At 42.1% G+C, this 22848-nt stretch overlaps 3 protein-coding genes and 1 long non-coding RNA gene across 8 annotated transcripts; 1 reads left to right on the top strand and 3 right to left on the bottom strand.

The window, feature by feature from the left end:
• The first annotated feature begins 447 nt into the window (after positions 1-447).
• On the top strand, positions 448-6572 carry rcn3 (reticulocalbin 3, EF-hand calcium binding domain). Of its 2 annotated transcripts, none has more exons than XM_029727051.1 (8): positions 448-552; positions 1099-1321; positions 2666-2859; positions 3407-3579; positions 3685-3745; positions 4153-4244; positions 4452-4559; positions 6334-6572. In XM_029727051.1, exons 2-8 carry the CDS (start codon positions 1107-1109, stop codon positions 6442-6444), a joined length of 954 nt encoding a protein of 317 aa, XP_029582911.1. In that variant the 5' UTR covers positions 448-552; positions 1099-1106; the 3' UTR covers positions 6445-6572. The 2 variants fall into 2 exon arrangements, with proteins under 2 accessions (XP_029582911.1, XP_029582912.1); XM_029727052.1 differs by lacking the exon at positions 6334-6572 and adding an exon at positions 5504-6173.
• Positions 3810-4832, bottom strand: LOC115170769 (uncharacterized). Its single transcript, XR_003871088.1, has 2 exons — positions 4755-4832; positions 3810-4720 (listed from the first exon to the last, which is right to left on the bottom strand). It is a non-coding gene; the product is annotated as an uncharacterized LOC115170769 (long non-coding RNA).
• Positions 6123-10498, bottom strand: nosip (nitric oxide synthase interacting protein). 3 transcript variants are annotated; one of them, XM_029727055.1, is made up of 10 exons: positions 10408-10498; positions 10062-10137; positions 9882-9987; positions 9698-9779; positions 8838-8973; positions 8590-8756; positions 8031-8147; positions 7290-7360; positions 7064-7172; positions 6123-6924 (listed from the first exon to the last, which is right to left on the bottom strand). In XM_029727055.1, exons 2-10 carry the CDS (start codon positions 10129-10131, stop codon positions 6853-6855), a joined length of 930 nt encoding a protein of 309 aa, XP_029582915.1. In that variant the 5' UTR covers positions 10132-10137; positions 10408-10498; the 3' UTR covers positions 6123-6852. The 3 variants fall into 3 exon arrangements, with proteins under 3 accessions (XP_029582915.1, XP_029582914.1, XP_029582913.1); XM_029727054.1 differs by having other exon boundaries at positions 10062-10152; positions 10322-10476; XM_029727053.1 differs by having other exon boundaries at positions 10322-10476.
• Positions 10499-14597: 4099 nt separating this feature from the next.
• On the bottom strand, positions 14598-21883 carry LOC115170766 (serine-aspartate repeat-containing protein F). Of its 2 annotated transcripts, none has more exons than XM_029727048.1 (6): positions 20730-21883; positions 18368-18603; positions 18072-18140; positions 17022-17073; positions 16829-16865; positions 14598-14990 (listed from the first exon to the last, which is right to left on the bottom strand). In XM_029727048.1, exons 1-6 carry the CDS (start codon positions 21346-21348, stop codon positions 14957-14959), a joined length of 1047 nt encoding a protein of 348 aa, XP_029582908.1. In that variant the 5' UTR covers positions 21349-21883; the 3' UTR covers positions 14598-14956. The 2 variants fall into 2 exon arrangements, with proteins under 2 accessions (XP_029582908.1, XP_029582909.1); XM_029727049.1 differs by having other exon boundaries at positions 18368-18555; positions 20730-21881.
• Between the last annotated feature and the right edge of the window lie 965 nt (positions 21884-22848).

Below are 22848 nucleotides of genomic sequence, written 5' to 3'. Positions count from 1 at the left end.
TAAGCATACGTTATTTATTTATGTGAAATTTATTTCCCCCCATGCTGAATAAGTTCCTTTATAATAAATATCACGTTAGTCTGTCGTTCCCGATAATAGTATGTATATCATTTTCGGACTTTACAGTGGTAAAGGCTACAGAGGTGTGGTTTTCCATCCTCTCTGATTTCATATGAGTGGGCTAGATGCATGTCAATTGCATTGGGTTTTACCAAACAATGCTGCCTGCCATTCCTTGCCGTATGTTTATAAACCTCAGGTGTCCCTTTACACTTTCGTAAAAATCTCTTCATGCGCGCTCCGGTATGGAGGTTTGCGCGTTCGCGTGTCAACGTGGCGCTTCAAAGCCAATCGAAATCAGTCTCGAACTCCGTTAATCCAATATCCTCGTTTCTATTGGTTACTTTTCTTGTCAGCGTGTCTGTGAATGGTCGACTGAGAAAACGTGGCACCGCCTCCTTTATTGTATAATTTAAAGAGGCAGGGAACGTGCCAACGCGTATCTTTACAAGCCCAGAAAAAACCGTGATTGAGACGTGTTGCGAACAATTGGTACGTGTTTTATTATTATTAATAATGCATGAACGTATATTCTCCAGTAAACGAATTGAGTGATTTCGGTTGTTTAAAATAAAATAAAAAAAACCCGTTGTGTACAGTTTATGCCAAGTTAAAATGTTCTTGAAGTAGCCTAAACTCATTGACTTAAAATATGTAGGCTACCTAACTGCATCCCTTTTTGCTTTAAAACATTTGTAAAAATTCATTTACAGGCATTATTGATGTAATGTATTGCTGTATTCATTATTCAGAAGTGTTAAGACTTCAAACAACAGACATTGACCGAGTTATCCTAATTCATGTCAGGTCTCAAGACAGTACCCTATAAATAGGGCACAAAAGTTGAACACTTTTTTTATGACCATATGTATCACTTTTTGCATTAAATAAACAGTTATTGTCTAACCCAATAATGTATTATTTTGAGTGAGGCCCATGTGTCTGGCAAGTATCATCTCTGTCTATTTGTAGGATAAGTTCTGTTCAGTCTGCTGTAGTGTCTCTCTCTCTCTCTCTTTCTCCTTTTTTCTTTCTCAGGACAGAAGATGCTGCTGCAGTCACTACCGTCCCTCATTCTCATCCTCGGGGTGGTGGTAGCTGTGCCCGCTAAAGAGAAGCGTGTCCATCGCCATAGTGACCTGAGTGACCACGCCCATGACGACTCCACTGGTTTCCATTATGACCACGAAGCCTTCCTGGGCAAAGAGGAAGCCAAGACCTTCGACCAGCTGACCCCTGAGGAAAGCAAAGACAAACTTGGGTATATTATACTACAGAACTCCCAGGCAGGCAGTGTCCCAAATGGCCAATATGCACTACTTTTGACCAGGGCCCATATTTTCTATGTTATGCATTACTATAGACCAGGGTCCATATTCCCTATGTAGAGCAGTTACTTTGACCTGGGCCAATAGGGCTCTGGTCAAAAAGAGGGAACTATGTATGAAATAGGGTGCCATTTGGGATGTAGCCACACTCACTGCAAAGGTGGGCTCCCGAGTGGTGCAGCGGTCTAAGGCACTGCATTTCAGTGCAAAAGGCGTCACTGCAGTCCCTGGTTCGAATCCGGGCTGCATCACATCCGGCTGTGATTGAGAGTCCCATAGGGCAGCGCACAATTGGCCCAGCGCTGTCCGGGTTTGGCTGGGCTAGGATTTGTTCTTAACTGGCTTGCCTAGTTAAAAAAAAAAATTAAAGTATAAATATGCAATATCCTCATTTGAGTATTATTTTAATGAGCTCTGCCCCAAACAAGACCAAATTTGGTTGTAAAATGTTACGCTCCCCAGCAAGAATCAAACATTTTGACCAAACAAAAGGGGATCTAACAAAGACTCACTGACAACAACCAAACCTAAACAGGTGGGGTTTTAGGAGGGATTCTGAAAGACACTCATGGGGGTGTCCACTGAAAATTGCATAGCAATAAAAACTGGGACCTAAAAGACACCCACCATGAGCACCCACTACATTTGCCCAGTAAGAGGCAAACAAATGAAAAACCCACACCAAACATAAAGACAGTTGTCAAACCAAAAAGTTGAGCAAATCGAAAACAGGGAAGATCAGACAAAGGAATGTTTTTCTAGAAATCAAATGGGGAGCGCCAACTAAAAGTGCTGACCCTACACATCTCTCAAGACAACTGGAGCACTGGGCCAGCTGCTCTTAAATATCACTTGGGCCAGTACAGGTGAAACACCTTCTGACTAACAAGGTGACACCAATCGTTGCACCCTACGTGCTAAAAGTCCAAACTCAAAACATAAATGGAAAAAGAAAACCTGTAACAAATGTATATACAGTATGCCTTCATTTATCAGAAATATACTCTTAGCATTCATTTGACACCCAATTTGATATGCTCCTATGAACTTCACGTTGGTGCTCATGGGTCCTTTTACATGGAAATGACCTTATACAGAAACCCAGCATAAAACCCCAAGGAGCAAGCAATGCAGATGTAGAAGCACAGTGGCTAGGAAAAACTCCCTGGAAAGACAGGAACCTAGAAAGAAACCTAGAAAGGAACCAGGCTCTGAATGGTGGCCAGTTCACTTCTGTAGGTAGTAGGCTTAGTTGGCTTGTTCTGTCCCTTTGGCAGGAAGATTGTAGATCGCATTGACACAGACAAGGATGGTTTCGTGAGCCATGGGGAACTGCACCAGTGGATCAAACACAGGCAGAGGAGGTACATCGAGGAGAATGTGCTGAAGCACTGGAAGGAGTACGACCAGAACAAGGATGGGAAGATCGGCTGGGAGGAATACAAGAACACCACCTACGGCTACTACCTGGGTACGACAAGGGAGGGTGTGTGGGAGCGTGGGTAACCTAAATTTGAGGCTAATGAGCGAGGGGGTGGGACTTCAAAAGGGCAGTCCAAATTTACCAGGGGTGTATAGTCCGCATATAATTAGTAGGCTTTATGGGTGTTAAATATTGGAATGATGGGCAGGTTTTGGCACAACCACAATACTATTTATGTAGGGTCTAATTTGATATAATTACTATGTGATATAAGGAGAGATTGATCATGAGCTACAAACACAATCCAAGAATGAGATGGGAATGAGAGGGGAGAGCTCAACATGACAGTACAGTAGTGGCGATACAGCTATGCGAAAGTGGTGTCATCTTAGGCTCGTATTGTTAATACAAAGGCAGGGGAAGGGGTTAGTGATCAGTTTAGCCTATTAGATCATAATAAGTAACATTACATGGACAGGGGAGACCTGATCCTAGATCAGCACTCCTACTCTGAGACGCTTGACACATACGGCCCCTGATCTTTGCTTTACAAAGCCATGTCTTGACTCTGAGAATGTCCTCTGCCCCGTTGCAGATGAGGAGTTTGACGATGTGGATGACAAGGCTAGCTACAAGGCCATGCTGACTAGAGACGAGAGGCGCTTTAGGACAGCTGACCGCGACGGGGACGGCATCGCCACCAAGGACGAGTTCACTGCCTTCCTTCACCCCGAGGAGTACGACCACATGAAGGCCGTTGTTATACAAGTCAGTCAGAGGACTGGGATCAATCAAATTCTGAAGAACATCCAGGTGGTATACTTTTTTCTCCAGCCCACTTCTAAACAACTATTTTTTTCTGTTTCGCTTCAGGAAACTGTGGAAGACATTGACAAGAACGGTGATGGAAAGATCACCCTTGACGAATACATCGGTTAGTCTCCCCTTCAACTTACTACCCTTTCCAAACAGAGAACATACAATATGTCAACCAAATGTAATGTTTTTTTTTATACATTTAATATGAGAACAAAAAAGGAAATATTTAATTTATTTTATTACCCATCTGAGTGATATTCTTGGGTCCACAATCAACTGTATATGTTAAATGAAAAGTGCTGGTATGCGTACACAAACAGAAGATAACCCAGAGATGCACAGTAGGCATGATTTTGAGTGATTTTCTCCCCAGCGTGTTGACCAGTGGTTTTCAAACCTCTCCTCGGGGACCCCCAGACATTTCACAATTTTGTTGTAGCCCTGAACTAGCTCATAACCCCTGGAATATACTTTAAAAATACAACACCTACTGTACAAGCTGTAACCTGTTCTCCATCACAGGGGACATGTTCACACCTGAGAATGGAGAGAGCGAACCAGACTGGGTGCTGACGGAGAAAACGCACTTCACAGAGTTCAGAGACACCAACAAGGTACACTAGTCTGCTGCTACTGGATCACCTTAACATTGACAACATCACTATTTAAGTCAGTACACTTACCGTACCCTACCCCTCAGACCAGCCATGTCAATACTTACACACACGCACCCCTCTCTCTGTCAACATACTAAGTTAACAGGTTTGTGTCTTGTGTTGTCAGGATGGTTTGTAAAAGCTCTATGCGTGTTGTGTTGTCAGGATGGTTTCCTGGATAACCATGAGGTAGCTCAGTGGATCCTGCCAGGAGAGATTGACCATACTGACAATGAGGCTAAGCACCTCATCCACGAGACAGACACAGACAAGGTACGCATCTCCCCAGTCCAACTGCCTGAACTCTCACCCTTACCACAAACCAAAAGCTCCATACCTGTACACCCATTACAACAAATGTTTCTTAATCCACTTCCACACACAATATTATCCCCTCCGAAGCACCCATCCCTGTACCCCTCTACAACTCACCCCTCCCCCATCCCTGTACCCCTCTACAACTCACACCTCCTGTGTTCCCCTTTTTACCCTCAGCCCACATCTAACCACCGCCATAGATACAACTATCGTGCAGTGCACACCCCCACCCGTTCACGCCCCTTCCAACTCACCCCGTAGCATCTCTACTTCCTCTCTGACCTCACACCTTCCCCCAACCTCACACCGACTTCCCATACGAAAACCAAATAACATCCTGTTATAACTGACCACTGTATTTGGTGACATGTGCAACACATAGGCCTATCCTATGTTACATGGAGTAAACATTAAATGACATCTGTGGTAATAATACAAGAACAGTCTCCTAGCAGTTTTAAATTAAGAACTTTGAAAAATAGTAGCATTTATGCTAAAACAAAACAGATATTACATCCCAAATGGCAACCTATTCCCTGTATAGTGCAGCACTTCAGCCCTGGTCAAAAGTAGTGCACTATAGGGGATAGGGTGCCATTTGACACTAGAGACATGAGCCTGGGAGCAGATTCAGGGCTCTCTCACATCACACACTGTCAGCCTGAACACAGCTAATAATCAACATAATGGAATTAATTGGGGGTAATGACCTGTTAATTATAATGAATCTCTCTCTCCATCTGTCCTTCATTCACACTTCTCCCTTTCTCACTGTTATCTATCCTTCTTTCTCCCTCATTTTCATTCCACTCTCCCTCTTTCATCCTTCTCTCAATCATGACCGCAATGAATGGTGGGCGGGACCTGAAATTTGCCTCCTCCGCGATTGGACGAATCAGGATGACAAAATAACCAAGAAGGAGATTCTGGCCAATTGGAACATGTTTGTGGGGAGCCAGGCGACCAATTACGGAGAGGATCTCACCAGGAGACATGACGAGCTTTGATGAAGTCACGCGAAGGCATAGGGAGGGGTTAAGGGCTCCATGCAAACATTTGCATCGCTCTCTGCGCAGTTCTATGTACTTTTTGTGCGGCCAAAGTTTTGGAATGGACCGTATACGTACTCTGTTTGTGTAGAGCCCTTTAGGGAGAGGGATTTCCAAAATACATATTGGGGTTTTGTATTGTGAAAGGGCATACACTTATAATGGCGAATACTGTTACTATTATGGAGTTGGGTAGGGGGAAGTTCTGAGGGGAAAAAGGTCACAGGTCATATTTATACTGTTGAACACATTTCCATGGGAGGTAATGGGAGCATGGAGATATTTACACACGCAGATACATAACCACAATTACAGCCTCACTCACACAACACAATCATGCTCAAGTGTGAACAAAGACACTCCACAAGTCAATAAGCTTATTTTTTTTACAGCACCATATATAGAACATACACTTGGTTTACACAGGGTGGGTGGGAGATGAGGGGGCAAAATTGAATTACACTTGTGGTGAAACATTTCTCAGAATTTTAATAAAGCCATGTTGGTTTTTCTACAAAAAGTGTTATTTTTCTTTGGCATGACAAATCATTTACTGTCCTAAGCAACTTAATTACTCAAATGTAATTTGTTTCTTGAATGGAGTTCACCACGCCACCTGCTAAATGGTCTGTTTACCTTTCTATCTTCTACTTCCCTTATCCTTCCTTCTCCTCTCTTAGGATGGGCGTCTCTCTCTCTCGGAGGTCATGGACAAGGTCGACTTCCTTAAGTCAAGCACGCTGACTGACTACGGCGGTATGTTGGCAGATGAGGGTCACCAAGAACTCTGACATCCTTGACCCCAACACAGCCAATTTAACTTTATATAAAATACGGTACAGACATGAATTGGTGTGTACGCTGTTTGATGCGTGTGTGCCAGAGAAATAAAAAAAAGGACATTTCTCAGGGCTCTACAGTACGACCATTTTACTTGCATATGTACCTAAATACTTTCCTGTATGGCCAGGATTCTTTTTAAATTTAGGAGCACCAGTGTGCCTAAAATTAATACCTCAAATATTTTACCTCCTAAATGTCTTTGTGTGTGCTTCTTGTAAAAGAGGTCAGAATAGAACCCTGTATAACAAAGCTTCAAAATAGCAGTTGGAATTCTCAGACTCCATACAAGAACAGACAACTGTATGTACAAATAATCTCAAGCATACGCCTTTGTCATGTTGACCGTCTCTGAACCATCACACCATCATTACAGGTCGAGCCTCTTTAGCTTTCAGTCCCACTCCAGAGCCTGCAAACCCAGTTCCACCCTGGGAAGGAATAAAATAGAAAATATTATATCAGCATTAACATCAGGCGGTCTTCAAATACCCTTACAAACTAAGTACCTTGCTCGGTCTTGCATGTACATACTCTTTTAAACTCGAGAACACACGCTCCAACACTCACCCTCTGTAGTGGGATGATGTCCTTCTCTGTGAGTTTGTCTCCGGTAATCGGGTCCGTCATGTCCTTCCTGATCAGCCTCTCCACACACTCCTGAGTCACCACCGCTCCACTGAGAGGGGAAAGAAATTTAAGAAACTGAAGAAGCGAGGGAGAGAGAGGTAGTAGGGATGGCTTGATGTAGAGAGGTGGTCCTGTAAATAAAGGAACCGAAGAGGGGTATACTTACGAGGGTTTGAGAACGGAGCAGGGGACACTGTTACCCAGAGTGTCTTTAGTCACGGCACACAGGTACCTCTCCTGGGAACAACATTACACAAGCTATTAACCCAATCAGTCCCACTAACGCCGACGGGTTTGGGATTTCTAACCCCTTTTAAAACGTTCTGTGTTTGAGCTATATACTTCTGGGTATTGGATTTGTCCATCTATTCTGCATCTGTTGATACCAACCATTAGCCTGTGTGATTAACAGGGGCTGAGCTAGAACAGTGTTTGTGAGACAAGGGTGGATAAATGGGGCCCGGGTCTTACAAAAATGTCTGTAGAGTCCAAATGGTTTGAGCTACACACCATTTATGAAAATCATGAACCTGTTACATGCTCTGCTCTAGGACGCTCACAAGCATCGTTAGAAGGTAAGGGTTTTTTCTACATAGATCATAGGAAATCCCAGGACAGTGTCTATAACACTGTAATAAGCTTATATAGTTGCTATCACAAACTCCAAACAGTAGTCACTGACTAGTTGTACATTTATTTCCCATTGAGCAAAACATTTCTGTATTTACAGCAATCATAAATTCCTTTTGCGCAAGTTTTTACTTTGGCGGACCTTACTTTTTTTTTTATTGACACTTGTCAAGAAAACTCATGAATGCAACTATTTATGTAAAAGAGGGAGATGCATGGAGTTAGAGATAACAATGTGTAACAGTGTGCAGAGGTTGTGGTGTGGTCAGGCACTGACCTGGCGTGCGAGCAGGGCCACCCGGTCCAGACTGGGGTCCAGAGGAGTGAAGTGTACGTTGGTCAGCTCATTCATCTTCAGAGGCCGGCCAGACATGGGACACACCACCGTCTTACTCTGAGGGGGAGAGAGCGAGCGATGATTGAATTTGAACTCCCCTTTATTGGGTCAATAATTTGCTTTGCACAAACTCAATGAAATAGCAAACAGCTAAAATGTATGTTGGGTGTATGGTGGAGAGGGAGAAGGAAAGACCAACAGATCAAACACCTGGGGACAAGCTAACCTCAGAGCGATAACAGATAATGGAGAACGAGAGGGGACAGACACAGGGAGCGCGATGACATTGACATTTGGACAAGAAACCTAACAAGCTCTTGGCAGTGGAAGAGTCAACAATTGTTTCCCTAGGACACAAAGGTCAGATCCTCAGTAAAGGAAAACAAGTGACCAGACAGCAGTGTTGAATGAGAGAAATTAAGAGAAAGAAGTAGAGAATGAAAATGTGGGATAAGGGCATGGGGTAAGTCAACACTTTAGGACTTTGGCTTTCACTCACAGGTTTCTTGAGTATGGTGGGTTTGGCCTCTGGGGTGAGACTGGGGATCCAGAAGCTGGGCAGGGCCTGGGAGGAGCTGGTGCCGGCGGCAGGAGCAGAGTCGGCGGCTTTTGATGTACTGGCTGATGTACCCGCAACACTCTGGCTGTCTGACTCTTTGGCCAAGCCTGAAGAGTTAGGTTAACTCAATCTACTGTTCTCTGTCCTACGTCCCTTCCAAGCTAGTGGACACACAAACACACACTTACCAGAGGTAAAGGGGTTGATGGGTTTGGACACGATGCTGTTCTCCCGGGTCTTGAACCTCTCTGCTATCCCCCTCTCCTCAGATTTAGACTCCAGACGACTGTCACTCTTCTGAGTCTGTTTCTGCTTCTCGTACGCCTAAGATGGACAGTGAGAGGGTCAGATGAAGACAGACAGAGCTCGGGGCTTATTATCGGATGTATTAGGTTACAAAATTCGGAAGACTACACTCAATGATTCAGAACCTGAATAATCATATTTGTCAGCCTTATGAATTATATCATTAACATGATATAAAAAAAGTTGGATTTTGTAACCTAATACATCCGATAATAAGCACCGAGCTCTGTTGACATATCGTGGTCATCATCATCTTCAAAGTTGCTTCCGATGGTCGCAAGAAGCTAAATTAACATGACACGAGCCTAATTAAACTGTAAAAGGCTTTGGATTTAAAAAAATAATAATTAACTTGGTATACGCTCAGCGCTCCATTTACATTTCAGAGAAAAGTGTATTCGAAAATTCTAAATGTCCTGTCTCAAAATCGATATCCATCTTACCTTTATATTGTTTAATATCCTGCGAATTTGAGAAGAAATATAACGAGTCTAACGGGAAAGTGAGCCTGTCAGTAGCCTTAATTCTTGCACGGAATACAGCCTAGCTGAAGTGATTACATTTTGCTTCACCTTTTTCTCTGGCCTCCATTGATTTAGTCACCCCAATTCTGGCCATCCTACATACCCATTGGTCAAAATATGCGTTTTTGATTGGCCACTAATTAAATAAATATACATAAAACTAGTCTAGGTGTTTTTTGTACCATTTCCCCAAACAGGACCATAGGAAAGCCAGTTACCTTCATTTTCTTGGCGATCTCGGTCTTCTGGTGGAGTATGTACTCCAGGATGGCCTGTTTTTCATACAAGTATCCATCTGGACTGGAAATACAACATTAACATCGTTTTTACGACACACAAACTGGTTACAACGTGTTACACAACAATGATGTGTTTGTGAGAGACAAGGGGATTGCGGCTTACGTTACAACGGGGTCCCTGCAAGTCTGGAGAGAAAGGCAACAGCAGTCGAAATCCTTAATGGCATCCTTTCCTAAACGCACACTTTGCGTCCCATAACCCGATGCCGCTAGAAAAGAGAGCAGACGACGCTTAACGTTAGCTGGCATGAAGCTAACGTTGACCAACGTTGCAAAGACTAACCAGTGTCCTTCCTTTTCTCGTGGTAGGTGTAAACGGCTCCTGCCGTACAATTTTTCCCATGCCGAGTCATTGTCCGCTAGGGAGAAAAACACTTTAGAAAGACTAGTTATCTAACGTTAAACAATTTACTAGCTAGCAGAAAACATGTAGGTTAACAAGCAAGTCTTAGCTAGCCAAAGATAATGCTAACCAACGCCAACTGGTCCCACGACCAAACGTTAGCAGCAAGCTTTGATAGTAAAAAAAAAACAAATAATAACCTTCTTTGCACGGAACTGAGTAGTAGCTGAATCTAAAGAACAATAATACTATAAAAATAGCTTCTTTATAAACAACGTGTGTTTACAATACTGTGTCAGTTTCTAGCGAAGTCAACCCTGCGGATGTTGGTACGTCAGTGAAAATTGTTCAGTCGTCTTCTTCATGAGTTGATTGTCGGATCGCATCCAATTTTTGGTGCATACACTGCCACCTACTGTACTGGTGTGTGAGGGCATTCACGGCCTACCCTACATTCAATTATTGATGCGGTAATACAACATTGGGAAAAATGAAAATTGTCCAGCCAACTATTAAACCTCAAAAAATAAAAACAAGTACTACTTCCACTATTTAACCCTATCTAATCCAACGGTCTGAGAGGACAGAACACTACCACTCCACACCCCTTGCAACTGTTCTGCAGTAAATCCTCACAATCCCAAGTACTTCTCTGCCGCTGGCACAAAATATTCTGTGACTTCCGATCCATTTCTGCAGTACAATTGATAACCATGGCTATGAATGCTAAAAATCCCACCTTACTGAAGCACATATTCTTTCTCTTTCCCTCTCATACTCCATCCTCTGTTTCCTGGCAGTAATCACACCTTCTTGTTGGATGCTTTCCTATCACATTTAACTTCTTATTCAACTGGCTGAGTCCCACCCTTAATCTTGTAAAGATGGCCTCCTCTCTTCTGTCTCTTCCTGCCGTCTGCCCCTCCATGACTTTCCTCTGTACTTAGAATAGATGCCTGCCCTTAGGGTCTCTGTTACACTGCTCCTACCATCTCTGCACCACCACCATATCAGGCCTTTTGCCTCTACCTTGCTCATTGAAACTTCAATGTCCACCACGTCACTGCTAAGGGTGTTTAGCCAGTACATCCGTTTTAATAACATTCTGTGAATGCAAATTCAAAGTTATTTGAAGGTAATTAAATAACATTCTAGGGACATTCTCTAAATGTTGTGAATGTTTTGAACGATATGTAAAGGTTATTTTGTGGGTTTTTTAAATCACTGCTAGCTTAGTTTCTGTTTTGAACAGATGGGACACATGGAAATTAATTTGCTTAGGTATTAATCATGCAAACACATTTCTTTCTTATTGTGCCACAGCATCAGTGAAATTCAAACCTATGTCTCCTGTTCTTTATCCATGGAATTAGTCTACTGCAACACCAGGATGGAGATACCATACCACATTTTTTTTACTCATACAAAGCTGTTCCTTTTATTCTGGTCAAATGTGCCCCATTTCAAAGAATACAAACACTTATTAAGATCAGGTGTGGCCAATTAGTGAGCACAGCCAACAAAGCTGAACACAGTTAACAAGAGAGGATAGAGAGCTTTATTGATGCTGAGAACAGAATGTATATGTTTTTAAATAACAGTCTTAGATCTTTCTTTGAACATTACTAATGTTTTCTTGTGTTTTTTTATGGAAAGTATTCATAATGTTCTGAGAACATGACTTTGTGAAGTTCCTTAAATGCACTGAGAATGTTCCAATGCCAAGCAACTATCCTGCACCATTACCAGAATGTTGTGGGAAGGTTGTATGCAAGATAACCATAGGACAAACACGCTCTCACCAAGCCCTAAGAAACATATGGTTCTCAGAACGTTATGTGCTAGCTGGGTACTCTGTCTGGCTTGACTTCCTCAACCCACTGCAATGCCATCAGCTCCACCATGTATGCAGACTTCATGGCTTGGTTTATGCTCTGACATGCATAGTGTACTGTGGGACCTTATATAGACAAGTGTGTGCCTTTCCTAATCATGCCCAATCAATTGAATTTACCACAGGTGGACTCCAATCAAGTTGTAGAAACATCGCGAGGATTATCAATGGAAACAAGATGCACCTGAGCTCAATTTCGAGTCGCATAGCAAAAGGTCTGAATACTTATGTAAATAAGGTATCTGTTTTAAAATGTTTATACATTTGCAAAAATGTCTAAAAAGCTGTTTATGCTCTCGTTGTGGGGTATTGTGTGTAGATTGATGAGGGAAAAAAAATATTGAATCAATATTATAATATGGCTGTAATGTAACAAAGTCTGGAAAAAGTCAAGGGGTCTGAATACTTTCCCAAGGCACTGTACATGTAATGTTAGGGTTATGTGGTTGTCTCAATTAGCTGTAGTTGTCTCAAATGAGAACACTTACTGTAAGTCACTCTGGATAAGAGCATCTGCTAAATTACTAAAATGCCAAATGTAAATGTTTTACATACAGATCACATACTATGTTTTACATACAGATCACAAATGTATCATTTGTACAGTTCTTTATTAAAAATGTATTTGTCTCTCTGAAATGAAACCATCAAGTGATAGATTTTAAACAAATACATGTCATGCCATGATTAGATATTGAAAAAACACAACAATCTCTTTATTAATTTCAGAAGATCTATAGCGTTTTGGAATTAAACTCTTCATTGTTTAGAGTTGACATTGACGTTGAGACTGGTGTTTTGCGGGTACTATTTAATGAAGCTGCCAGTTGAGGACTTGGGAGGTGTCTGTTTCTCAAACTAGACACTCTAATGTACTTGTCCTCTTGCTCAGCTGTGCACCGAGGCCTCCCACTCCTCTTTCTATTCTGGTTAGAGCCAGTTTGCGCTGTTCTGTGAAGGGAGTAGTACACAGCGTTGTACGAGATCTTCAGTTTCTTGGCAGTTTCTTGCATGGAATAGCCTTCATTTCTCAGAACAAGAATAGACTGACACGTTTCAGAAGAAAGTCATTTTTTTCTGGACATTTTGAGCCTTTAATCGAACCCACAAATGCTGATTCTCCAGATACTCAACTCGTCTGAAGGCCAGTTTTATTGCTTCTTTAATCAGAACAACAGTTTTCAGTTGCGCTAACATAATTGCAAAAGGGTTTTCTAATGATCAATTAGCCTTTTAAAATGATAAACTTGGATTAGCTAACACAACGTGCCATTGGAACCCAGGAGTGATGGTTGTCGATAATGGGCCTCTGTACACCTACGTAGATATTCCATAAAAAATCTGCCGTTTCAAGCTACAATGGTCATTTACAACATTAACAATGTCTACACTGTATTTCTGATCAATTTGATGTTATTTTAATGGACAAAAATGTGCTTTTCTTTCAAAAACAAGGAATTTTCTAAGTGACCCCAAACGTTTGAATGGTAGTGTATATTAGAGGTATGTTCAAATGTTATGTAGTAATAGTATTCGACCCCAACTATGTTGACCTGTGAAGAACAAAGAAATATACTGAACAGAAATATAAGCGCAACATGCAACAATTTCAAAGATTATGCTGAGTTACAGTTCATATGAGGAAATCAGTCTATTGAATAAAAATTCATTAGGCACTAATCTATGGATTTCACATGGATGGGAATACAGATATGCATCTGTTGGTCACAGATACCTTTAAAATTCATTTTGATACCTTTTGTGCATTCAAATTGCCATCTATAAAATGCAATTGTGTTCGTTGCCCGTAGCTTATGCCTGACCATACCATAACCCCACTGCTACCATGGGGCACTCTGTTCACAAGGTTTACATCAGCAAACCGCTCGCCCACACGACGCCATACACATGGTCTGCGATTGTGAGGACGGTTGGACGTACGGCAACATTCTCTAAAACTACGTTGGAGGCGACTTATGGTAGAGAAATGAACATTCAATTCTCTGGCAACAGGTCTGGTGGACATTCCTGCAGTCAGCATGCCAATTGCACGCTCCCTCAAAACTTGAGACATCTGTGGTATTGTGTTGTGTGACAAAACTGCACATTTTAGAGTGGCCTTTTATTATCCCCAGCACAAGGTACACCTGTGTAATGATCATGCTGTTTAATCAGCTTCTTTATATGCCACACCTGTCAGGTGGATGGATTATCTTGGCAAAGGAGAAATGCTCACCAACACGGATGTAAACAAATTTGTGCACAAAATATGACAGAAATAACCTTTTTGTGCGTATGTAACATTTCTGGGATAATTTATTTAACTCATGAAACATGGCACCAACATGTTGCATTTATATTTTGTTCAGTATATACTGTAAATTCTACTCAATGATAGTCAACAATTTACACTCTATGCTTATATTCCCCATTACAAAATATGAATCTTCCAATTGAAGCTGAAACGATAAAATACCCCATGTTTGCTCATATCTGCCAATATATTTTGTTCTATTATAGCCTAATTCTAGCTGCATTTTCCATTTGATATGACAGTGCACATAAAAACATTACAGCACAAATGTTTAAAACGTCCCCTTTTAGTTTATTTCATACAACCCCACTGTGTTTAAGAAACACAGATATGACTTTAAAATACGAATGCATGTTCCTGAGAAGAATACCATGAACCTGTCATCTAACAATTATACACAAATAGCTCAATTAAAGTTATTCTCATCACAACTTCTATAGGCTATCCATTATACCCAATATGTGTATCCAATATCTCTATATCCAGTGTGCATGTTTGTGGTGTTCTCAGTCAACAACAAAAAAGACAGAAAAATAACTTATAACTTATTAAAAGTGAAAATAATGACAGTGAATACAATCCCTTGGTTGCAGTATCTTCCTTGGCCACATGGTGGCGACAGGGGGCTTATTTGTCAGCTTCGAAGACGTCGGCTACAGTCCTAACGGATAAAGGGAGACAAGTGGTTGGTTTATGTTCCATCAATCTTTGATTTTACTGCGCGTCAGTCTTCACATTTCTACTCACATGGGTAGGCCTATTGAAAGGATCACAGGGTGAGGTGCATGTGAATTTGGGTGTGATAAGCTTGCCATTTGGATTTGCTAACTATATATTTTTTCTCACCAATCTACACACAATACCCCATAATAACAAGGTGAAAACATGTTTTTAGACATTTTTGCAAATCTATTGAAAAAGAAATACAAAAATATCTATTTTACCTACGTATTCACACACCTGAGTCAATATTTTGTAGAAACACCTTTGGTGGCGATAACAGCTTTCAGTCTGAGTATGTCTGTATAAGCTTTGCACATCTGGATTTGGGAATTTTCTACCATTCTTCCTTGCAGCTTTTCTCAAACTTTGTTAAGTTAACGCTCCTGTTGGAATGTGAATCTTCACCCCAGTCTAAGGTAGTTTGCACTCTGAAGCAGGTTCTCATCAAGGATTTGGCTCAATTCATTGTTCCTCTTTATTCGTACCAGTCTCCCAGTCCCTGCTGCTGAAAAGCATCCCCATAGCATGGTGCTGCCCCCACCATGCTTCACGGTAGGTATGGTGTTAGACAGGTGATGAGCTGTGCCTGGTTTTCTCCAGACATAGCGCTTGGCATTCAGACCAAAGAGTTCCATTTTTGTCTCATCAGACCACAGAATCTTTTGCCTTGTGATCTCAGTCTTTCACGTTCCTTTTTGCAAACTACAGGCGTGCTGTCATGTGCCTTTTTCTCAGGAGTGGCTTCTGTCTGGCCACTCTCCCATAAAGCCCAGATTGGTGTAGTGCTGTAGAGACTCCTGTCCTTATGGCAGGTTCTCCCATCTCAGCCAAGGAACTCTGTAGTTTTGTTAGAGTGGTCATTGGGTTCTTGGTTACCTCCCTGACCAAGGTCATTATTGCTCGGTTGCTCAGTTTGGTCAGACGTCCACCTCTAGGCAGTTCCATATTTTTTCAATTTCCCTATGATGGAGACCACTGGGTGGTCAACACTCTAGAAATAGTTTTATACCCTTCCCTAGATATATGCCTCATCACAATTCTATCTGAGAGATCTATGGACAGTTCCTTGGACTTCATGGTAATACAATTGCAAATATTTCTAAAAACATGTTTTCAGTTTCTCATTACGGGGTATGTTGTGTAGATGGGTGAGAAAAACAATCAACTTAATCCATTTTGAATTCAGGCTCTAACACAGGGGTATGAATACTTTCTGAAAGCACTGTAGCTAGCTACTTCCCTCGCCATAACGTTAACAGAACTGCGAGAAAACAGTGCTCGGCAGGCGGGGGCGCAAGACACTGTGTGTCTATGTACTGATACAGCTGCCCAGTGGGAAGCACCTTAGGTCGGCAGGCACACCGATACAACACCGGTGTCATTTGCTTGTCGTTGAGCCCCCCGAAGGCAGTAATGTTAGCTAATTGGCATGTCACTGTGAAATAAACATAACTATTTTTAACTAATGGCTGCCATTTAATGTCTGTTTTGATATGTGTGTAGCCAAAGACATCTTTCCACATTGTGTGGATAATTGTTTCTCCATCCATACGATACTATTACAAGCAGCCTCAATGGCAGTGAGCACGGCATGTAGTGAAGCAATGCTAATGGGCGTTTCATGTGGTGTGCTCCTTGTAGTAACTGCATTCCGCAGATAGATATTATTTGTCATTTGGAGAATAAACGCAATTCTGTGTCAAATTAAATGTTGATAGCTCACACTGAGGAATTCAAAAGGGGTTATGTCACTGTGAATGTGTAACTGTATCTTACTTATAGATTGATCCAGTCAGCTCGTCCAGAAAACCACCTTGGGAATTAAAAACATACAGTGAACCTGATGTTTCTGCTGCCTGGCTTTCAAGCTGAAACATGCCTCTAATAGTGGCTAATGACATATCAACTGTTTTTTGCAAGCAGTTCATACGATGATTCTTTATCAAACAGTCCCACACCCCTATTTTACCTGGTTGGCAAAGAGTGCTGCAAACGGGACACACGTAGCAGAAGTTGCAGATCTAAAGAAAGAAGCAGAAAAAGGGTAAGCCATTAGAGAAGGATAAGAAATAAAGGAGGATATGACATCATAGGACATAACTGGCAGGAGGAGCTTCTCTGATCTGACTTCGTCATTGCATCATAACCAGCCCGCTTGATGTCAAAAATCATAATATTGAGATCAGCTTCCTACTTCTGAGGAGCATGCGAACGCAACATTTGTCAAATCATTGTTATGATAAAAAGTGAACCCCACCGTCGATTATCTTTCAAGAGTCACCCAGTCCTACAGTCACAGGCACCATCATGTTTTGCAATCCTCTCACCAGCCACTTTCCCGATTACAGCCATTGTCCTGATTATTACAAATGATGCAGTAGTAATCATAACAGAGTTATGTGGTTGTCATGATGTATTTCAGTGTAGACAGCTGCACTGCGTAGAAGCTTGCATGCCAAAGGAAGGCTCTGCCCAAGTCACCATATCTAGATCATATCTGATTTCTGCTTAGTTCAAGGGTAACAGTGAGGTTTGATGATGATTTGGTCAGCTTGGTTTTGACTAGTCTCTCTTTTCACAACCGCTGTATGGAGCATGCGAAGCGTAGAGAGCTCCCTGAGTTTTGAGAGACTAGGTATTAACTGGCTCTGTTGTAACCTTGCCTAGGACCTGAAGACTTGTGTTAACTTTCCAAGCTAATTATAATGCACAGTCTTGTGGTGCACAGATGACCTGGGTTCAAAACCCAGTCCGTCACATTTTCATACTGTCTACACTCTCAGAAAAAAAGGGTTCCAAAAGGGTTCTTCGGCAGGTAGAACCATTTTGGATTCCATGTTGAACCCTCTGTGGAAGGGTTCTACAATTGGAACCCAAAACAGTTCTCCTTCGAACCAAAAAAGGGTTCTCCCTGGAACCAAAAATGGGTTCTCCTACAGGGACAGCTTAATAACTTTTTTGGAACCCTTTTTTTCTGAGAGTGTAGGTTACTAGTGGTTGAATGGGAAGGTAATTTTACCTGGCAGGTGTCACAGTGCTTAGACTCATCTCCCTCTGCACATGGGCACTTGTCGCAGGTGTCACAGTGCTGAGAGAGAGAGAGAGAGAGAGAGAGAGAGATAAAGAGATGGGGAGGGAGAGAGAGAGAGAGAGAGGGAAAAGGTGAGGGAAAAGAAGAGCGAGTGAGAGAGAATTTTTGCCATTTTTAACAAGGACGGGGAAAACGCATTAAAAGGGTGCAAATTGTTTTAACAATAAATGTAACCACATCCACAAACACCAAACTTGTGTTTCTATCTCGATGGTAAGACCTACCTCACAGTATTCACAGTATGAACAGAGGGATCCTTTGTGATATAGTTGACCGTCATCATCCTCTTCCTCTTCTTCATCATCATCATCATCATCATCGTCGTCGTCATCATCATCATCATCATCATCGTCGTCGTCATTATCGTCATTATCATCAGCTGCAGCGGGAGCATCATCGTCGTCGTCGTCAGCTGCAGCCGGCACATCATCATCATCATCATTATTATTACCGTCAGCCTCTGTAAAATAAGATGTTCATTCCCATCCTAACACACATGTGTGTATCTGTACATTTTCTGTGATAGTGTTAATTAATGCATTTTTGTTTGTGTAGCAAGTGTAACAGAATGGCAGTGTAGAGTTCATTCATACTGTACAAAACTAATTTCCTACATACAGTCCCGCATGCACACACTAGTTCTACACGCTCATATACTGTAGACAGACACAAATTCTAACCACATACCCAAATCAGTACAATATACAGACTGCCTCACAGAAGCTTTGTACATACAAATACACATAGGTAGATTATAATCACAAATGCCCATAAAGAAAAGTCCAATCATTTTAAAGATATATATATAGGTTCACACTCAGTATGATCATACAATAAACCATTCCACACACTTTTCCTGTTCATTTGTCTCAAACAGACTTTGTTTCAGTACTATCTCCCACCTTTTTCATACTACACAGACGTACTCCATGCATGTAGTCAGTCACCAAACCCATGACTCCAGGCAACAACAGAAGTACATCCATGCAACTCATCATGATCAATTGATTTATTCTATGATTGAAAGTAGGGTTAGAGAGACATGATCAGAGGTGATATTTTGTCACAGTTTTCACAGAAAGGGGTTGTTTCACAGTCAACAAAAAATAAATAAAGAAAATCCACATAGAAATAAGAGCAGACTCAAACTCCTGGAGTAACTGTCATCTCTTGTCAGTTGACTACCTAAAACAGATATATTTCTCTCTTTTTCCCAATGCATTTGTTTTTCTCCAAAATATGAAAAACCTCAACATCTACGTCGAGTACCAGGCTAGAGGTAGCCCACACAAACATTGCTTGATCTGGTGTAGCGATGTCACCAAAAAATATCTGATATCTGACATTTAATCTAACTAAAGTAGTATCATACCCAATTATACAAATGAATGTATTATCATAATCATTTATATTCCAATTATCCTCTCTAAAGTGAAAAATGACTAATGGCCATATAAATATTTAAAATTAGTTTAAGAAAATAACGGAAGTTTCTGTTCTCAACATGAATGATTATCTTTGTACAAATATAATTGTCTGATAACCGCTTGAGTGAGTATTACAAAATATTAATGGGTACATTCACAGATGTGTTATTAATATGCATTCAAAGATGACCTAAAAACATAGACCAGGGTTGCATATACAGTACATTAATTTCATTGGAACTATTCAACATAGAGTGACAAAGAAGGAAGCTCTACAGGGAAAGAGAGAGATTGAGAGATGTGGAGAAAGAGAGAAACTCTATTGACGCTTTTACTATTACTACTCCTTACTACTCTTATCTACTAAATTAATGAATTATTTAGCCCTCATGTGCCTCCCCTCACCCCTTCCACCTCCTGTCTGTCTGTCTGTCTATCTCTATCAAGCCTCCTCTTTCTACATCACTGTCTCTCTTTCTTTCTCTGTAGGTTAGCATGGAGGAGACACAAATACAGGTCAATCCAATCCATAACCGTGAGAAAGGAAGGATGGAGTGAAAAAGAAGAAACCATTATTTCAAACAAGACACAAATCAAAAGATCTGAATTATATTATGATCCGATGACTGACTCTATCAAGTCTCTGTGTTACTTTTAAATATATATATATATTTTCCTTTTTCCTCATCATTACAATCCTTCTGTAGTCCCCAGGTTCATATCTACTGTACGAAGGATGACACACAGTTGGGACTCCAGGCGGGCCAGTTCAATTTCCCCAGAGTGTTCATAACTCTATTTAAGCAGGGAAGAGAACACAGAGAGAGTCAGACAGACACAGCAAAGGTAATGGACAGCTGTAAAGGCGTGAAGGAGGGACTTGTGTACTAGTCTCTTTTCCTATATCTACTCTGATTGGACAGCTGAACTGAGTGACAGGCTGAGCTGAGAACTAACTGACAAGGAGAGGTTCTGCAGGGCAGGGAGAGGTAAGGAGAGGGGAGTGGCCAAGGTGTGGCTAAGCCCCTCCCCTCTCCCTTTCTCTTCTGATATAGTTTCAGACAGGCAGAGAGGAGTGGGGTTAGGGTCACACAAAGATGATGGCGAGGGAAGGTAGATAAAGAATGCAGCATCATTTAAGTGAACAGACGTAACATACCTGTGTGGTCATCATCGTCGTCGTCGTCGTCATCGTCGTCATCGTCATCGTCGTCATCGTCATCATCATCATCATCTTTGTCATCATCATCATCATCATCATCGTCATCATCTTTGTCATCGTCGTCATCATCGTCATCATCATCATCATCATCATCATTGTCGTCGTCATCATCGTCATCATCATCATCATCATCATCATCATCGTCGTTATCATCATCATCGTCGTCGTCATCGTCGTCATCATTGTCATCATCATCGTCATCATCGTCGTCATCATCGTCGTCATCATTGTCATCATCGTCGTCATCATCGTCGTCATCATCGTCGTCGTCGTCATCATCGTCATCATCGTCGTCGTCATCATCATCGTCATCATCATCGTCATCATCCGCATCGTCCACTTTACTGTCCCCATCATCATCATCATCATCATCGTCATCGTCATCGTCGTCATCTCCCCCTACCTCCGCTGCATGCTCCCCCTCGTCATCAGCTACTACATCCTGTTGGGGGGCCAGTGGCAGGTCTTGAGCCTTGACGCCAGGGGCAAGAGGGGTCTGGAAGGTGCAGAGCAGGGCTAGGAACAGTCCCAAGAGCCACGTCTTAAAGGAGGCCATGATTAATCTCAGAGCAAAGGGTTGAGAGTGAGGGACGATAGATAAACAAGGAGAGTGAGGGATGATACCAGAAAAATGAGGGATCACTCCCTTTGCAGTGCAATGGTTTAGCACGTGCACACTGACACCCCCAGAGTTCGTTGCCTTTCTGTTCCACACACACACAAACACCCCCACACACACACACACACACAAACCCTAGGGAGAGCGATAGGGAACGGGCACCAGTTATAAATAAGTGCACACAATAGGCCTGTGTAATGCCCAGTTGAATGATTTCCAAGTAGAAATCCAGACACTTGTTCTCAACTCACAACACAATGATGAATCAAATCACTCCTGGAAAAGGTAGGTGTCCTTCTCCTTTGGAAAAAAAAGTAACCCTCTTGTCCTCCTTAAATAGTGTTTGATTACCCCACCCTTTAAAGTTTAAGAATGCAGTAAAATGGCACAGTTCGAAGAGACCCGCGTTGCAGACCCGACACAGACGGCACTAATGTGGGACGGGCAGCAGAAGAGAGAGACCAACCCGGGGGGTAAGATGAGAAGGAGGGGGGGCAATTAGGCTGAGTGACAGGGGCAAATGCAGCACCGTTGACCATGCACCGTCTAAAATGGAATGAACAGGGAAGAGAGGCAGATAGCGAGAGGGAGGGAGAGAGAGAGAGGCAGATATTGCTTGCTTTTTTGCCGTCATCAAATGTTCAAATTTAACTTTAGAGAGGACGGTGGGAGAAGGAGGCTCAGGCCAGGATGACCATATATCGTGAAAGAAGGGAGGTGTAAGGAGGAAGAGTTGAAATAGCAAAGGAGAGAGGGAGAAGGGTGAAATCAGAACTATATCAGTGGAACGAGTGAGGGGGAGAGAGAAAAGAGAACGTTGGTGAGACAAGCAAACAGGCAGGTATGCAGGTGTTGAGAGAAGAAATATCAGCTATCAATTGGGAACTATTTACCAATGCTTATGCCAATTAGTTTTGTACCAAATGTTCCACTCAGTTTTTACCCACCCTTTTTTATATGCCCACCAACCCGCCAATCTCACAATTCTAGCACTGGAGGAACAAGCAATGAGCCAGCCCTTGGTTACTCACACACATTACCAAGCATTGCAGGCACAGTGATCAACAATGAATGGCTTGGTCTTCACACTCAACCCATAGAGCCTTTTCACTACCGTACCTCTGAGTACACCCCCTCCCCTGTACCCCTCAGCCCCGCCTGAACATGTTGCCCCCAAAATAGCCACTCTATTTAAAACCCTGCACTCCCAGAGTCAGTGTAATGTGACCTTCCCTGGCACTCTGAGTTGACTGACACTCTGAAGCTACCACCGCCTCTCTCTCTTTCTCTCTCTCTCTCTCCTGTCTCTACCCCCTCTTTCTTCCCCTCCCATCTGACACTCTATACCACCCTCTCTCTACCCCTCTCTCCCTATTTTTCACTCTCTCTCTTTTTCTCTATATTCATCTCTTCTACATCTCCAGCTGCTCCCCATGA

The sequence above is a fragment of the Salmo trutta genome, chromosome 32 (genome assembly GCF_901001165.1).
Source record: "Salmo trutta chromosome 32, fSalTru1.1, whole genome shotgun sequence".
NCBI lineage: Eukaryota > Metazoa > Chordata > Actinopteri > Salmoniformes > Salmonidae > Salmo > Salmo trutta.
Note: the sequence above shows the minus strand (reverse complement) of the source record. Positions and strands in the feature narration are given on the sequence as shown.

Coding starts and splice junctions, on each gene's coding strand:
- rcn3 (XM_029727051.1), top strand. CDS start 1,107: ATGCTGCTGCAGTCACTACCGTCCCTCATTCTCATCCTCGGGGTGGTG. Junction 3,746..4,152: donor CACCCTTGACGAATACATCG/GTTAGTCTCCCC, acceptor TCTCCATCACAG/GGGACATGTTCACACCTGAG. Junction 4,245..4,451: donor AGTTCAGAGACACCAACAAG/GTACACTAGTCT, acceptor TTGTGTTGTCAG/GATGGTTTCCTGGATAACCA.
- nosip (XM_029727055.1), bottom strand. CDS start 10,131: ATGACTCGGCATGGGAAAAATTGTACGGCAGGAGCCGTTTACACCTAC. Junction 8,974..9,697: donor AGATCGCCAAGAAAATGAAG/GTAACTGGCTTT, acceptor TGTCCATCTTAG/GCGTACGAGAAGCAGAAACA. Junction 8,757..8,837: donor CATCAACCCCTTTACCTCTG/GTAAGTGTGTGT, acceptor CTAACTCTTCAG/GCTTGGCCAAAGAGTCAGAC.
- LOC115170766 (XM_029727048.1), bottom strand. CDS start 21,348: ATGGCCTCCTTTAAGACGTGGCTCTTGGGACTGTTCCTAGCCCTGCTC. Junction 17,074..18,071: donor AGCACTGTGACACCTGCCAG/GTAAAATTACCT, acceptor TTCTTTCTTTAG/ATCTGCAACTTCTGCTACGT. Junction 16,866..17,021: donor CAGCACTCTTTGCCAACCAG/GTAAAATAGGGG, acceptor TTAATTCCCAAG/GTGGTTTTCTGGACGAGCTG.